Genomic DNA, 17,087 nt, shown 5'->3' on the forward strand with positions numbered 1-17,087 from the left:
ACCAAGCACAGGGAGATTATGCAAACTCCGTACAGGAAAGCCACAATCGAGATTCAAATCTTGACTCTGAGGGAAACGTGATCTGCACTAGTGCACCATCCTGCCTTATTTTAGTTTTAATTTACAGCGGTAACTTCAGTATCACTAATAGTTACATGGCAATCAAAATGCTACTTAAAGCAGTGTCTGTAGCAGTGATTCGCAAAGTGTGGTACAAAAAAGAATCATCGCCCAAGCACAGTTCAGTTGTATTTAACTTTGAAGTTCAATACATTTGCAGAGACTCTTCAGGAACTGATTGTTTTTAAAACATTTAAGTACAATTATTATGTGCAATATATTTTAATTGAATCATTCAGTATCGTTTTTGATGTTCTTATATTTAAGCGTAGTGATTCAAACCGTGCATAATGTTACAGCTGCTCACAAGCTAAGCCACTGTAACATTGTTAGCTATTTGGAATCAATTTTAGGAATAAAAGCTCTCTCATTTTTGGTGAACGCTAAGGTTTAGCTATTCTGTATGTTATTGTTGATTGTGGCCATTGACACAATTCTTATGCAGTTACATTTGAATGCCTTTGAGTTTTCAGTTGTTGTGTCAAGAAGTCACCCTACTATTGTTTCCCCCCCCCATGTATGTTGATGAGACACAATCAGCATATTGTGACACTGCGAGTTAACGCTTGAGCCTCATCCGTGTGAAAGGTGCTGAAATAGTATATAAGGGCAGAGAGTGGGGCTGTTATCGTCATAGTTTTTTTTTTAAATCAACCTCAATCTGAAGCAGAGGGTCAGGAAAAAGAGTGTATGAATTTGATGGAGGGACAAAAAAGCATTGAGGTGGAAAACAGGATCAAAAGATCTCATTTTGACAAAATGACAACTGGGTGCGTGCGCGCGTGTGCGGCGTGTGTGTGTTCTGGTCCTTCATTCTTTCATTGTATGGCACAACCCTTGACTTACGCCATCATGTGTATCATGTGCCGTGCTCCTTTCTTTTTCATGAACTACTACTACTACTTCTGTCAATATTCTGACAATTCTGTCTTTTGACACACATGCGCGCGCACCCCCACACACACACACACACACACACACATCAGCCCTTCACATCAAACAGGGGTCAGAAGAGGCTGAAAATCAAAGCACAACGCAGGGGAGTAAAACCAAGCTGAACACAACATCACAACATATGAGACCCAAACTGACCTGGATGAGTCAGTTTGTTAACGACCTCCTTTTATGGGAGCTTTGTGACTGTTGCTGTGCACTTTATGTGTTGTTGTCTGTCCCTCAAATGCTCGGATGAGAACGTCCTCACTGAGTTAAGATGTCTAGATTTGTGTTGGTGATGAAAGTGTTGTTCTATGTGCTCTGTGAAACAGTAGGAGTCATGGCAACCTGCTACAACAGAAGTTCCAGGATTTAGTAGGGTCCATTTTTCACATTTTCTGATTCAAAATAATGAAAACAAAACAAAAAGTGTCCTCTGTTTCAATGGCTTTTTGTTACTTGTCAGCAACATAACCTGAATTTATCATCAAAAGGTGCTGAAGTCTAAGAATAAGATATGCTAATTAACTCGCGAAGTCACAATTACAGTAAATATTTGTATAGGAACACTTCAAATTTAGAAACCAATCAAATGAAAAACTGTGATGAAAGATCTTAAATCGAGATTTAGAATCTCGGCTCGACAGTTGTCATCTTTAAATTCGTCAACTGCACACACACAGACATTTTTGGGGCTAATTCTTAAAGAGGAATCAAACCAAAAATATTCTTCACAATAATGTGTTCTGTCCTCAGAGATGGGAAATTCAGATCCAGAAAGTAAAAACGCTGGCACAGTTCGTCTTGAGCCACAGGTGCTTTTACTCAATTGAGCTCGTTTACCTGCCGGTTATCTCCACTAACCTAAACACGGCATTCTGATTAATATTGCATTTGTGGAATATGAGTAAAGCAGGTATATTTACCCGTTTTTTTAAGCCATCTCAGGGGGCGGCCATTTTGTCACTTGCTGCCGACTGAAAATGACATCGCAGACCCTCAGCGCTCAGATAACGAAAAAATCACGGCTCACCTGTTTTGTGAAGCTGAGCTTGATTGGTCGTTATCTGAGACCTGAGGGTGTGTGATGTCATTTTCAGTCGACAGAAGTGACAAAATGTTGATGCTGGTTTTAAGGAATGACAAATTAAAAAAAATAAGACTGATGAATGAAGACATATAAGCTTAGGTGGGACACATCACATTTCAACATTTCACTTTACAACACTAACAACTGTCTTCCAAGCGTATATATTGAATTTACATTAAAATAAACGTCAAGAAGGTTACTAATTCCTGAAAAAAACTACCATTGAAATGTTTTTAAATATCACATCAACATGAATCTGTGTGAGGCACCTTCATTATATAACGAGAAAAGCAACAATTACTTATGAATACTCGTACTCGAGTCCCTTGAAAGGTGCCATATAATTTGAATCTATTCTTAAAATTATTATCACTCATTACATCATTCATGAGCATCGACAATGTATGCTGCGACAGTGGATTCAGTATTCATCTCTGCTGCTGCTTGGCACCAAGTTGGACAGACGGCCAGCCGGAGGAGCTGAGGAGCTGAGCAGCAGGTGTGCGCAGACGTAACAGATGTTGGGTGAGAGACGAAGACTTAATGGGACACTGTGGTCACGCCCTTCGCACCCCTGCTGTCCATAATACACACTCACTTTGGTGGAGGCGCACCCTCATTATGCATAAGAAGGAGCACAACGAGCTGCACCGAGAGGTGCAGAGCAAGGATGTCCTCAGTGTGTGCGGGTGTTTCCCTGTTTTAGTGACTTCACAGCTCCCCTCTGTGGCGAGTTCCGGTATCACATACAATTCGTATCGCATTGACTTTAACTGTACATTCTGAAGCACATTAACAACAAATGTGTTTGTTCAAATGGACTTGTACTTTTATTTACCTCATTAAGAAAATGTGCTGAATTTTGAACTACAAAAGCAGCGAGCTTCTCATTTTAATGATGACCTTAAGGGGCAAAATATTAGAAACAAATCTCAGTATGACACAGTGCAACACAGTAATAACAATTATTTATGTAATGACAGACATCTTGTTGGATCGAATCATGTGTTCAGTTGTACCTATTAAGATGTCCCCTGAGTATATTTGAACACTAGTCAATCACATTATGTTATTTGCAGAACACTGTACATTCAGAGGGTCAGTGAATTATTTCCTTAGTGGAAGTCTGTTTTGATGCCATCAGGGAGAGTGATTAAGTGTGCCACGTTTACTAATATACTAATTACTAACCTTTCATGTCACTAAACTGTCATGAAGGCCACTCATGTACCTAATTGGAGTCTCTGTGAAGTGTGACGGGACAACAAGGGACAGCATGCATATTTATGTGCGCCTCAGCCAGCTGTCGCTCACTTAACACATGGCACTGACAGTTTGAAATGTTAATGGCCAGCGAAGCCGCGACCTCACTGAAAATTACCTTGCGGCGATGAACAAAACGCACACGCGCTCACCTCCCAGGTCGCAGACGACCTTGAAAGGCGAAAGGTCAAAGGCCGTGAGCACATCTCGGCCGCAGATGTTCCATATGGAATTCATTAGCTGCATGAACTTCACCATCTCCTCGTCAGACCTAAACGCACACAAACGCAAGTGGGTGTTATTTACTGTACTCATCTTTCGCGACTGTTTTGATGCGTCGCTACGTCGAGCTAAGAACTGGTTCTTGTACGCTGTGACCAACGGCTCCGCGGTAAACACTCACGCACGTGCGCGCTCACCCGCACGCACGCTGTTTACCACCCTATGGCGACGCTTTGTGTGTGTTTGGGAGGGACAGGCTGCTGCGACAGAGAAGAGCCTGTGGTGACTGCTGCTGTTCTGAGAACTCTCCACCTCATCACCCAGCACTTTACCATGCCACAGGGCGCACACACACACACACATGCGCACACACGCACGCACAAATCAAAGCGTCTTCTGTTCCATAACACTACAGACTTGCAAGTGTCCAGACTTGAGTGTACTAAAGCGGTTTTGATACACAAGCAAACTTGGGATGACACACTAACCTCCGGAAGAACTTTGAAAGTGACTCACTGTTTTAATGTTGATGTTCAGGACTTGGAATAACCCAGATGTAAAACAAACCGAGTGACTCTAGGGCCAAACAGTGACCTGTCAGTTGTAATTTTGGTGACGTTTTATCATGACGTTCTCCCCAAATACAACAGGTGTCCGTTAATAAAAAAGTGCATATTAGAATATTTTGTTTTACAGACTTTTCTGGTTTAAAGAGATTGAAAGGTACAGAGTTTGAAAATGTAGTGATGGAGAAACCAGGCACGTGCACAGATAGACCCCTGTGGTGCTCCATAGCGGCAGCTCTTTTGCCCTGGACGAAAAAAAGGGCCCTTTCAGCTGCAGCCCATTTTTTCTCCTTCTGTAATCAATCAAAAAATAACAATTACCCTCTTTGTCATCAATTCCCCTCAAAGTGTTATGATATCTGCCAGGCATTTATTTATGTTTTTTTCTTCAATGTACGAATAAACATGGGTGCCTTTTTTTTGAGCATCTGCCACTACCATGTCTGTGCACATGCCTGGTATAGACTAAGCCCGCCTTAAAAATTATAATCTTATTATAATTGCCTATAGATGCCACAAAGATCCCAAAGCACTATTAGGTTTGTCTAAATGAGGCTCCTTCCCTCATGTCAATATACACTGCCTGTCTAAAGATTTAGAACACCAACAATTTCTTCTCTTTTTTTTTTTTTTTTTTTTTTTCAAGCAGTCAAGCAGTTCAAGTCCAAAAAGTAAATTGAAATGTTACAGTCAGGTGCATAAGTTTTGGGGCACTAACACAATTCTCATATTTTCTGCCCTAAACACAATATAAAAAAAAATCAGGATCAAAAATATGTTTAGGGGCATATAAAGGAATCTCAGATTTTTCTCTGAAAATTTGCTGTTGTTCACAAGAAAAGATAGAGATGAGAAAGGATCTGTGTATTTCTGTCCGAGGTTCACTTGGAGATCTACATATTTGCCCTTGAAATGACATTAATTTCGCTGAGAGGTTTCAAATCATCTGACCGTTTTAGAAAACACATCAGTCACTTTAAGCAAAGTGGGTAAGTGATGCAAATATGAGGAAGGCATTTATTCTGCTTTAATTTCCTCATTATGCAATCTTGTACGTGCTCTGAATCGCCAAACGTCTCTCTCTCTCTCTCTCTCTCTCTCTCTCTCTCTCTCTCTCTCTCTCTCTCTCTCTCTCTCTCTCTCGCCTTGTCCCACGGTTTTTTTTTTTAGGTGTTAGAATTCGAGCCATATTCCAGACTTGACTAAATTATTCAGGTACATTATGCGGCTGGTTAAATGGCAAGGAGTAAACAAGTGTGTGAGTCATGCAGTCAGCTTTGAATGGTTCTGTTGCTGCTCCAAGAAAGCCCTCAATGACTTCCGTGCTTGTTTCCTGCGCTAATTTCCCCTCCGTATTCTCGGGGGAAATCAGCAGGGACAAACAACCGCAGCTCCTCATTTGGCCATTGTGAGCAGGTGTTGATATTTAGTTTTCTATCAATTAGCGGCGAATTGCAAATTCATCATTCCGAGGACGGATCACATTGTTGCTTGCACGTTTCATATTGGGAATATTCTCCCACGGAGTTGAACTTATTAAACGGCACCATTTCTGTGAGATAATCAGATGCTCTGCATGGTGACATTACCAAACGACGACAACACAGCAATAGTCAATGAATAAGCAATGAGCAGTGTATCAGATTAGATTGAAAGATGGGCTTATTCTCATGAAACAAGTAAATATAATGATGAAAATGTGGATAGTGTATAAAAATATGGAAAATATTGAATGCTTTTCAATCATTCTCATGAAACATTTATTGTGCAGAATTGATCAAATGCACTTTTTTGAGTGAGATCTGAAGAACAGCACACACAAAATTGAAGGATTTTGAAAAATAATCTAACTGTAACACATCACCCCCCCCCCAACCCACAATATTATAATTTCGACTTAATATTTTTTTAAGGTCCTCTTCACATGTATTTTTAACAAACACAAGTAATCTGTATTGTAATAAAGAGTATTGATTAAACATATATATTTTGGTGTCATAGGTTAGTGTTATGGTAAAATAAAGTCAAATGTACCGAACCATGATTTAATAAGAAAGACAGCTTACGTGTCTCTTTCCATTAGAGTTTCTAATTTACTAAACACTTTGACTTGCAGTCTTTAAGTAAGCATTCACCTCGACAACTTCACAAAATTCTACCAAACAAGTGTGGTGTAAACATAAGTCAGTGTTTCAGCATAAAAAGACAATGTAAAGATATGGACTGCATTTTCAAAGCACTTATTTAGACACTATATAAACAAATAAATTAAATACACGTGTGTGTGTGTGTGTGTGTATATCTGAAAAAAATCAGCCTTTGAAATTTGAAAATGGTATATGCAATGTGTGTTCATCAAAGAAGGATTCTTACCTGTAGAGAGCCTGAAACAAGTCTTTGGAGCTGACGCCAAAGGCTTTCTCATATTGATTATTCCCCTCCCTGCGACGCACAAAAGACATGATGATTTTATTTTTAAACTATACATCTTGTTTTTACTCGTGCATAACTGGTTGGATTTGAATATAATGAGGGTGTCAAAAGTGACATTAAGCAATAAGCAACTGTAGACAAAACAAAAAATTTGAATTCTCCTCATAAACCTAACCCTGAAAAACCAAACTATACTGCATGGAAAATATTTGATGAGTAATTTCAAAGGCAGTGGCTTCATCTTCATGGCATGATTTTTAATGACTGTTTTCCTTCACTTTCAGAATTGAACTATGACCGCCAGAGCTGCTTAGAGATAATAATGAGACTGAAATCAATTTGGGCGCACAGAGGCTTTAACGTGCTCTAACCCTTCGGGCCACTAGAAACCCTTTAATACCCCAAATATGTGTGGGTGTCTGTCCATCCACCATGCCGCTTCATTCATTATATCTTATATATGAATTAAATGCCCTGAGATGGAAAAGCTGCGCTCACTGACCTGACAGCATCGGTCAGGTAGTGCCAGCAGAGGTAGATTGTTCTGGAACTGTACTGGATGGAGTGGTAGAGGGTTGCAGGACCAGAGCGGGTCAGGTAGAGGCTGGCCTGCTCCGTGTTACTGTAAGACACTAACAAAGGAGATGACTGCAAATGAGTTGCTGCAGGTGTCCAAAGACCTTTTCACCTCTCATGATGAAATGGTGAGGAAGTGGAACAAAAGAGAGAAAAGGCAAGGAGTGTCAGGCCTGATCATGTCATTGACATCCTTAGCTAGCTACAAAATGAATTCAGAGGTGGCAGTAGTGAGATTTCCTCAAAATTGTCTTATATAATCAGTCAGGCATAATCATTTCGGTTTGAACCAACCGCGCTGAACAAATTAAAGGCAAGTCGCACCACAGACAATGTATGACAAAAACCTGGAATCTAAAATCCCTTTGCCAAGAAATGTACTTGCTTAAAGTGGAAGTCAACCCAGACATATTTTTTTCAAGAATATGTTCTATGCAAACCCACTACTGTAGTTGAAACAAGGCATTCTGATCTCATTCTGAATATCAGGGGTCGGCCATTTTGTCACGTCTGTCGACTGAAAATGACATCACAACTATTCAGGACTCAGGTAACGACCAATCACGACTCAGCTTCTGAAAACAGGTTAGCAAGTGACAAAATGGCCGCCCCCGGAGATGGCTAAAAACAGGTGGATTAACTTTTATTCCACAAACGCAATATTAATCAGAATGCCGTGTTTCAACTAGTGGGCCAGCTGGGAAAATATTCTCGGAAAAACTTCAGGTGCTGTCTCATATCTGTCTCAAAAGGTTAATACGTTACACAAGTCCACTCACCTTGCCCATTTTGCTGGTGCGTCTCAAGTAGCTGAAGGCCACAACAGGCCGCCAGCAGTCTCTGGGTGCCTTCCAAGCTGGCACCGACCGCCTGGCTGACGTCATCAGCAGACAGAGGGCGTCCTGCTCCTAACAACACGTCGAACACGCCCAGCTCGCAGGCCGTGAACAAAGTCTGGCTCACGGGAGAAGGAAATGTGAAGGTCGGGTTGAATTTAACACAGCATCAATAGTGAGGAGGTGGTGGGTAACACTAATTTGCACTACAAAATAATTTTCGATGAGGCATTTAATTAAAACAGTCTGCCCACATTTAGCTCTTTGAACTGCAACTATGATTCTTAATTATTTCAATTTATGTTCCATACAACAGTACCTCAATAAATTGGTCACTCTGGTCAACAACTAATTTTAATCAGAGATGGTTTTGTGTCTCTTAATGATGCTGATTTGTTTAAAAAATTTCTAGCACCTTTTTTTCTTTTTTTGCCCTTCCGTACATTTTTCCTAAAAACCCGCGCAATATGAATTTTACCATGCGTTGTAATTTATAAAAAAATAAGTTTGAGAAAAAAAAATGCACCTATTGCTAAACCTAACCCGTAATTCATAAATATATACCTTGAAAACCTGATGAGTTAGAGAAATAAACGAGGGCATCAATTTGTTCATCAGTGTCAATAAAGTATATTAGAATGTGGTAGAAAAGTTCATTTATTTCGTTAGTTCAATGCAAAAAGTGGAACTCAAGTAGCTAATTATTTTACAGAGTCAATATACAAATGCATACGTTTCAGGGGGCCAATTCCAACCTAAAATCCATTTTAAAAATACATTTGACAATCGTTTTTTTTTCATGTAATATTCACTTTTCTGGAGGTTGTGAATTTCGGTTTTAGTTCCCCATCGGATATAATCATATCAAAATTATAGTTTAGGGAATAAAACTTTCACTCGATCAGCTGTTTTACAGGCCAGGGTTTACCCTGCTCCTGTCCCCCAAATCAAATGATTGTCCAACTCACCCTGGTGAGGATACATGCCATAGAAAATGGAAATATGGATTTTATCACATCTGATTGTTGCATTGGTTCTTTCTGTCTAGAAATGCGCGTTACCTTGGAGACAAGGAAGCCTTCCATATACTCCAGTATTTTCCTGGGATATTTTCCAGCAGCAGGCGAATCCTCAGTTGAGTCCATCACATGCCGACCTGCCATGGAGCACAAACTCTTCAGCGTTGCTCGTCGTATGAAAGAAGGCCGCTCCCTTCACGGTGTCTGACAAGTGGAGACAAAACCAGACTAAAGCCACAGAAAATGGCCATGTAGCAGTGGGCTAATCTGATTAGATGACGATAACCCAGATTAGAGCAGGGCCTCCTTCACTGGCCACTGGACCATGAAACAAAACACACTGCGGCATTGTTCATGATCACACACGCCAATGGAGACTTTTGCTTGTGTGTAAGAGGAGCACATTTTGGAACATTTTACAATTCCACTTTTGTGGGAAGATCTAGATGAAAGTTCTTTATTTTCGTCTTTTGGCTTCTTTTGTAGGGATCCAGGTGTCCCAAAAATAAAACACGCTCATAGGGGTATTTCTTTTTTTCCAAGAATATGTTCTATGCAAGCCCACTAGTTGAAACAAGGCATTCTGATAAATATTGCGTTTGTGGAATAAGAGTTAATCCACTCTTTTTTTTAGCCATCTCTGGGGACGGCCATTTTGTCACCTCTGTCGACTGAAAATGATATCACAACTGCTCAGGGCTTAGGTAACGACCAATCATGGATCAGCTTCATAAAACAAGTGAGTAGTTGTGATGTCATTTTCAATTGACAGAAATGACAAAATGGCCGCCCCCTGAGATGCCTAAAAACAGGTGGTTTTTGCTGCTTAAGTCATATTCCACAAACGCAATATTAATCAGACTGCTGTGTTTCGACTAGTCGGCCTGCTAGGAACATATTCTTGAAAAAAAAATGTTTGGGTTGATTTCCCCTTTAAATCAGCCCATAAACATGCAGTTGCATTCCTTTCAGTTGCTCTGAATGCAAGTCATCGCAAAATCATACCAACATACAAAGCCTGGAAGTTTTATTGTAACTTTGTGGCGAGCGTAATCCAGGAGGCTGAACAGTACACCGATTCGACAAATCTCAAAACTCTCACCCAGCGACAAGCACCTACTTGATTCCCTTGCAACGTAACAACGTAAGCATGGCGGCGAGGTCAAGAGTTCTTACATTGCTATTGTTCTGGAAACTAGGCTGCTTATTTAATCAGCTTCAGAATGTATCACTATTCCTTCGGTCATACTAACAAGTAAACTTCCAAAACAATCGCAAAATCTCACCCCAAAAAAAATGCCTTTAGAGAAATAAAAATGTGTTCAAACCATTGATGTAAATCCTGAGTTTTTATGGGCTGGTTCAAAAGACAAACTCAAAGAACGGTCAGAAGCATTTGAGGCAGCCGAGACATGTTGTCAAGTGGTCAGTAGTTCACAGTTGTGTAGGAGCAGCATCCAGTTGTTTGCTTCTTCCACCGAGTCTTCAGTTGCAGCAGAAGTGGTCACAGAGCTTGTTGGGGACTCATCCTAAACAGTTAGCTCCAAGTGCATTAATATTAGTCAAGTATTTGCTGGTTGATTTTTTTTTTTTTTTTAATAATGCAGAAAACTCATATTTGTTTGTACGCTAGTGCACAAATACTGTTAGATGTGTGAAAAAGAATATTCCATTGGTAAACCAGACATTGCTTTTACATTGCAATTTTTTTTTGTCCTGGCTGGGAATTAAACCTATGCCGACTGTTGAAATTTAAAAAGCTAATTAAGCGTTGGTACCCTTCCGTCTTCCGCTTTTTTTTCCGTGGAGGAAAAATTAGTACACGTCCACAGGCCGCTACTCCTCTAATATTAAAGGGCCGCCCGTCAGTGAGTCCGACTTAACTTTCACTCAGGCACCCCCTCCCCCCAGCCCCTTATCCCTTATGATGGACTGCAGACAAATGGCGGACTAAATAAAGGGGTTTCCGTCTATGCTTGATCCGTCTATTCACAATTTTTTCCCGTCATTTGTCAACCGTCAGTGACGGATAGACGAACCGGTCCGGAATGCCCGGCTCTGCTGATTTTCTATTCCCTCATTCACTGCCAGCCATTCTACAGCATTTTCACACCCACGGGAAATTGTGTCCAATGATTGTGCAAACCTCTACCAAATGAAAGAATAGACTCTCTCCTTTTACCAGGAAACCGAGTTTGACTCTCATTGTTTAATAATCATTATAGAACAAAGGTAGGTTGCAGCCGTTTTCTCCCAGTGAACTCCACCGGTGCTGATCTCGTATCTATAATGGGGCATCGCTGCCATCTACTGGCGCTGCTGCATCACTTAAGTTGTTTCCAAGTTTGACATTGACAGTGGAGCAGCGTCAGACGCTCCCCCAACCTATCCCCATTGAAAAAATTGTAATTGGCAAGCATACTAGTTAATGGCAGTGAATGAGTTCCGATTGTTTACCGATGTAGCCAATGCAATGTCACGTGAGTGTGGAATGGATGACTAACAATGCACACTTGCCTTAACGTTAGTGTGAAAAACAATACACAAAGCTGTTTGTGTCTCTTTGAAATACTCTCTTCATTTGACATGCAAACGCCAAAACGAAGGACCTGGCTGAAATGCGTCAAGAGGAGTGTGTTCATCTTCTGGAGTGACTCCTGTCCCGACTGTAGCTGCGCCTCCTGTATTCTCGACCGTAGCGACTCCTGTCCCGGCTGCTGCTCCTGGAGTCGCCTCTGCTGTGTCGGCGGTGAGCGTGCCTGCGGCTCCTTCCCCTGCTGTAGCTCCTCCCGCTGCTGCTCCTGCTCCTGTCCCGGCTGGAGCTTGTGCTCCTGCTCCAGTGGCTGTGGCTGCGCCTCCTGTTGCGGCGCGGGCTGTCGCTCCTCCGGGAAGTCCTGCGGTGGCTGCTGCTCCTTCTCCTTCTGCTGGAATGTTGCCTCCTGGAGCTGCGATCACGCTCCTTGCTATGCCTGCTCCTCACCTCCTCTTTCCTTTTCTCCTCCTTAGTCTTCTTCACATCCTCAGCCACCTTCCTCTCCTTTGTCCCCCTTTCTTTTCCTGGCACTTCCGAAGGTTTGGATACTTGTTTCTCTTTGCCCCCTGCAGCCTTCACTCCGTTCACCTGACCCAGGACCGGCAGGGACGCGTCCTCCCTGCCTGGGTCCGGAGCCGCCTCGCTCTCCTCGGCGTTGTCCTGCTCCTTCTCGCTGCTCTTCTTCAGCATGTTGGAGAGCAGCTTCTCCCTCAACTCCTTCTCCCGGCGTTGGAGGTCCAGGGCCCGTTCCTTCTCCAGCTCCACCTTGAGGAGCTCCTCCTGCTGCTTGCGCCGGCAGGCCTCCTGCTGCTGGCGACGGGCCCGCTCCTCCTCCTGCCGAGCCTTCTCCCGCTTTTCCTGCTCCTCGCGCTCGGCGCGCTCCTTCTCCTGCTGCTGCTGCTTGACCGCCTTGGGGGAAATAGAAGCAATTTACAACGCAAGAATGTAAAAACAAAACGGCAATTTTATGTTCAATCGGTCAGAAAACTTGACGTGTCAAAAATGACAACAACAAAAAATCAAATTAAAAAGAGTAATTAAATACGGGGTTGAATGTTTCAGACTTTTTAACATCAATCATATTTTTTCAATAACTTTCCCCCACACAACTGTTTGTAGTTTTTAGTAGGAAGAAAATGCAAGAGGCTCGAATTTCACAAGATCATTTTTCACCGGGCAAAAAGAAAAGTGTTCAAGAATAAAGTATTTTACATGCAGGGATGAATGGCCAAGAGGCTCCAATGGTAGATTTGAGTGGTTGATTATTAGTCGTTGAATAAATACTAAATTTTGAAATCAATGAATAATCGTTTTTATTAATTGTGATTCCAATACCAAAAAAAATCATGATTATTACTTTTTCCATAATCGCCCAGCCCTCTATCAGGCCAAATCTTCGCCCCCTTCCCCGCACCGTGCAGGAAATAAAAATGTTGTTAAGATTAGGCCCAGTATTGTAATTTTTGCTCCAGCGGTACCTTGGCTCTGGCCAGCAGCTCAGCGATGAGCCGGATTGATTCCAGATTGCGCTGAACCAAAAGAAGCCTCCTTTCCTCCATGGCGATCTTCATCTGAAGCTTCTTCTGCTCCTCCTCCTGCTGCTTCCTCACCCTCTTCATGTTCCTCCTCTCTTCTCTCTCCTGCAGCTTCTGCTCACGTTTTCGCTGCTTCTCCTCCTTCTTCCGCTCCCGCTCCTCTTCTTCCTGCTCCTTCTGTTTCCTAGAGGAGAGCCCGTTTGGGCCGGGTCAATATCTGAGGGAATCGCATCACATATTTTTTAACACCGGGGGTCCTTACCGCTCCTGCTCTCTACGTCGCTCTTCTTCTTCCTTTTCCCGCCGCTTCTGCTCCTCACGCTGCTTCTCCAACTCCTGCAGCTTGAGCCTCTCCAGGTTTCGCTTCTTCACAGCGGACTCGCCGAGATGCTTGGTGGTGTCGAACGTCACCTGGAGAGAATACAGACAGCAAATCTGGACCTGAAAAACTTTTAATAAGTAATTTATTGATGTCCACATGACAAAAAACATGTTATCGGTTATGTTCTTTTATATTGGGAGGCTTAACAACAACGTATCTGATAGATCTGTTCCAAATGGTAATTGAAACAATTTATTCTATTTAGTAATAACAAGCACAATTTATTTATATATGGATGGGTTTTTTTCTAACTGAATCCGAGGTCTCCAAGCAAAACCAAATGGGATTGTGTTTGACCACTTTATTAGCAAACAAATGCAAGCTCACCGTCTCTCGTCTCTAAGTAAAGATTTGCGCAACAGAGCTTTAATTCTCATTTGAATCAGCCTCCCTCCCAACACAACATGAGCAGCTTTGATTCTCATTACATTAAAAGGCCTTAAAGGAGCCTGGTGTGTCTGAGATGAAACCAGCTTAATTGTGTCTTACACTTGCGGCCTCCCACACGGCTCACATAAGCGGTCTAAATGACATACGGTACTAAAATGAACCATGTTTAATAGGTGCATGTTGCTCAATCAGTTCATGATCAGGAATAGAAGGAGCAGAGTGCCGGCTAATGTGGCTTCTTGCAGCCAGCTAGCATTTAATGTACCTTTATGTTGCAGGCCACTGCCTTTCCATCATCTCCTTTCAGCATCAGCTTCATGCCCCGCAGCGTGTCCATAGCCTTGGTGAAGCCGCAGTACTCGTGATACTGCACATAAGCCTCAAAGTTCAGATGGCCCCCGAAACTAAAAGTATTAAAGTTCTTGTCCAGCATCTCCTCCCTGTATGGATCCAGCATTGGGATGTCCACATTTCGCACCTGAATCGACAAATACAGTTCATTTATTTTCATTATTACTGAAGATGTCACAATGTTACAATATACACGCTGATATAATTTCATAGCCTAACCTAAAGTTTAATAGTTTGTTTCTTTTTTTCATGATGACAAATGTCATTCGCTAGCAAGGAAAATACATTGTGTTAGAAAGTGCTCAAGCGGAGTCTAAAGTGTGTGATTAATTAGTGCAGGCGTTTTTTTTTTTAGCAATTTAAATTAGTAAATGAACATGAAAAGGTGGAAGTGCTGGGTTGATGTTAATGCACAAAAGTATATGATAGGACTTTACATCTCAAGCAAGAATGTGTTTTTTTTCCCTTTTTTTCCCCCCTGAAAGGTAGTAATTATGGAGAGCAGCCACAAAATAACCTCTCACCTTCGCAGGGTCACGCATGACGAAAATAAAAATTCAGACAGTGGTGAAACAGGTGTACCTTGCCAAAGGCCTCGAAGACAGCGATGAGGACCTCCTCACACGGCCGATCAGGAAAACCGCTTTGTTTCTGACTGAACCAGCGGCAGGGCAGACCTTCCAGGTGAATTGTGTCGGGTCGCTCACCCGGTAGAGTCTCATTCATGTCTTTGGCATCTCGAAAGAATGAGTCCCAGTCGTGCCTTGTTGGGAAGTCCACTTTGTTCTCCACCGCACGAACCTGGGAAGAAAAAGAAAGAAAAAAAAATAAATAATAATAATTGGGACTCATTCAAATTGTATCTACATTATTTTTAGCTCAGGAAAATCGTTTTGATTAGTTCTATTAATCCTAATAAAGTGTCTTTTTTCACTTTAAACCCACTAAAAATTTGTATAAACGAATATGGTTCGAATAAGTATTTCATTTAATCTGATCAATGCAATGTGAATTAACACACAGTAAGAGAGGGACTCGTGTGACCTCTGTGTTCCAAAATAAACACAGCGACTTACCTTCAACACATCAGTAAATCCACTAAGTTTGATGCTCTTCCCATCCAGGCGACTCAATAGACTCTTGACAACCGTTTTGTTCTCCACTTCTCCCTCAAAACGGATGAAGTCCATGGTGCTCTTAGAGACCCGCAGGGCTGAAAACTGGTCGGGCACCACCATGGCCTTGACCCTCTCCATTACCTCCCAGTTGGAGATGCTCTTTCCCGGCAACTTGAGCTGTGGAAGTGTCACGCTGATGGTCATTTTGGCAATGGGCTTCAAGTACATGTTGTGGTCTGCGGAGAGGCACACCGCCTCTGTGGTGTCATGGACGATGGTGGTCATTATGGCAAACAGCGCGGAAATCTGCTGGAGGTTTGAGAAGACTATTATTGTTAGAAAACACTGAAATGCAAAAAAAAAAAAAAATAGCTATGTGATAGCTACGGTCCAGGACTGGTGTCACAAATATATATATTTTACAAATCCAAATGACAAGTTCCGCCAAAGTGATAATGTGGAAAGCCATGAAAATGCAAGCAGAGGTTGCACAGCCTGCACATGTAGCATTAGCAGTTTAGCCGCTACTAGCCATGCAGCCACCGGACCAAAGCAGTAATCATTTGTGTCATCTGTGAATCACACACATTTGCAAGTAGCAATAATGTTAACACCGTTAGTAGGGTTATAACTTGAGAATTAGTGTTTACATTTGAAGGCATATTTCAGCACCACATTGTTCTTCTCAGTCACGAACTGTCGAATGCTCATGGCATTGTGAGCAGGCACGAGTTGTCCTGCTACAACGTTTGCCTCTTCTCGCACACTGAACAAAGCAATTGCTGCAGAATCTCTCTGTAGTGTGCTGCTCGATCATTCGGGGAAGCCATCTATCTTCAAATGGCGTGCTTTCAAAGACTTAAACTCTAAGGAGTTACTGTTTTTATAAACCGCCATGCCACTTTTGACACCCAATTAAGAATGTTTTAATGTCTGGAACGTAGTGAACAATACCACTTTTAATTATTAGACTAATATTTTAATCCGGTGGAAGAACTGGCTACGCTGCCTACTGTAAGGTATCTTATAAAGACTGGTGACAGGCTAACCTAGTTAGCATAGACAGTTCCTTGACTCGCACTTACCTTAAAACCCCGCCCGTGTAGTAGGAACGAAGCTCTTGAACCTTCTTTTATGACAAAAAATTAAAACTATCACACATCTGGTCACCTCGCGGTAAAAGACAATAAAATTATTTTGAGGGCAGCCGACGACCCGCGGAAGCAAATGAACACAAGCAAAGCCACTTCCGCATCATGACAACTTTGACCCCACGGCGGACCAACGAGTGTCGCGCAATACCTCGTGGTTGTCTAGAACAGCAACACCACGTGGAAATAAGTGAGTATTACATACTATTGCTATCAAATTGAAAGTACTGTAAATAAAATGAAAACATATATGAAAAAAAAAAAAATAATAATAATAAATATATATATATATATACCCTCAACAGGTATAGAAAATGGATGGTTAGATGATTATTTTCTTATTACTTTTGACCAAAGCAATGAATAGATTAAAAAAATATATCATCTTATCTTTCCACAAAATTATGACTACCGGTACTTCCACAATGTTAATACTATACCAATTCTTTCTTGTTGCATGTTGGGCTCCATCAGTGTGACTCACTGAATATGGCTCTTGGGGACTGAATGTGAGCTAGATTGAATATGGATTAGTCCAATGAGAGAGCACCAATGGCACAAATTCC

At 41.8% G+C, this 17,087-nt stretch overlaps 2 protein-coding genes across 4 annotated transcripts in view; both read right to left on the reverse strand.

Moving 5' to 3' along the window:
* asmt (acetylserotonin O-methyltransferase) overlaps positions 1-9,256 on the reverse strand; it is a 12,725-nt gene extending 3,469 nt beyond the window's left edge. The window contains exons 1-5 of the mRNA XM_086050857.1: positions 9,104-9,256; positions 7,986-8,160; positions 7,133-7,262; positions 6,571-6,639; positions 3,562-3,680 (exon numbers count right to left, since the gene is read on the reverse strand). Of these exons, the coding sequence (XP_085906983.1) occupies positions 3,562-3,680; positions 6,571-6,639; positions 7,133-7,262; positions 7,986-8,160; positions 9,104-9,205 (595 nt within the window). The 5' untranslated portion in view covers positions 9,206-9,256. The remainder of the gene's footprint in view (positions 1-3,561; positions 3,681-6,570; positions 6,640-7,132; positions 7,263-7,985; positions 8,161-9,103) is intronic.
* Positions 9,257-11,250: 1,994 nt separating this feature from the next.
* akap17a (A kinase (PRKA) anchor protein 17A) lies at positions 11,251-16,700 on the reverse strand. 3 transcript variants are annotated; one of them, XM_086052422.1, is made up of 7 exons: positions 16,456-16,700; positions 15,329-15,547; positions 14,835-15,053; positions 14,167-14,379; positions 13,392-13,540; positions 13,073-13,313; positions 11,251-12,503 (listed from the first exon to the last, which is right to left on the reverse strand). In XM_086052422.1, exons 2-7 carry the CDS (start codon positions 15,506-15,508, stop codon positions 11,700-11,702), a joined length of 1,806 nt encoding a protein of 601 aa, XP_085908548.1. In that variant the 5' UTR covers positions 15,509-15,547; positions 16,456-16,700; the 3' UTR covers positions 11,251-11,699. The 3 variants fall into 3 exon arrangements, with proteins under 3 accessions (XP_085908548.1, XP_085908547.1, XP_085908546.1); XM_086052421.1 differs by having other exon boundaries at positions 15,329-15,676; positions 16,456-16,699; XM_086052420.1 differs by having other exon boundaries at positions 15,329-15,679; positions 16,456-16,699.
* Between the last annotated feature and the right edge of the window lie 387 nt (positions 16,701-17,087).

Source organism: Filicampus tigris, chromosome 14 (genome assembly GCF_054856515.1).
Source record: "Filicampus tigris isolate MCC_2025a chromosome 14, RoL_Ftig_1.0, whole genome shotgun sequence".
NCBI classification, from domain to species: domain Eukaryota; kingdom Metazoa; phylum Chordata; class Actinopteri; order Syngnathiformes; family Syngnathidae; genus Filicampus; species Filicampus tigris.

Excerpts from the sequence above, each read along its gene's own strand:
- akap17a (XM_086052421.1), bottom strand. The coding sequence starts at position 15,655 with ATGACCACCATCGTCCATGACACCACAGAGGCGGTGTGCCTCTCCGCA. Across the intron at positions 13,314-13,391 it reads CGACGTAGAGAGCAGGAGCG|GAAACAGAAGGAGCAGGAAG; the intron begins GTAAGGACCCCC and ends GCTCTCCTCTAG. Across the intron at positions 12,504-13,072 it reads AGCTGCTGGCCAGAGCCAAG|GCGGTCAAGCAGCAGCAGCA; the intron begins GTACCGCTGGAG and ends ATTTCCCCCAAG.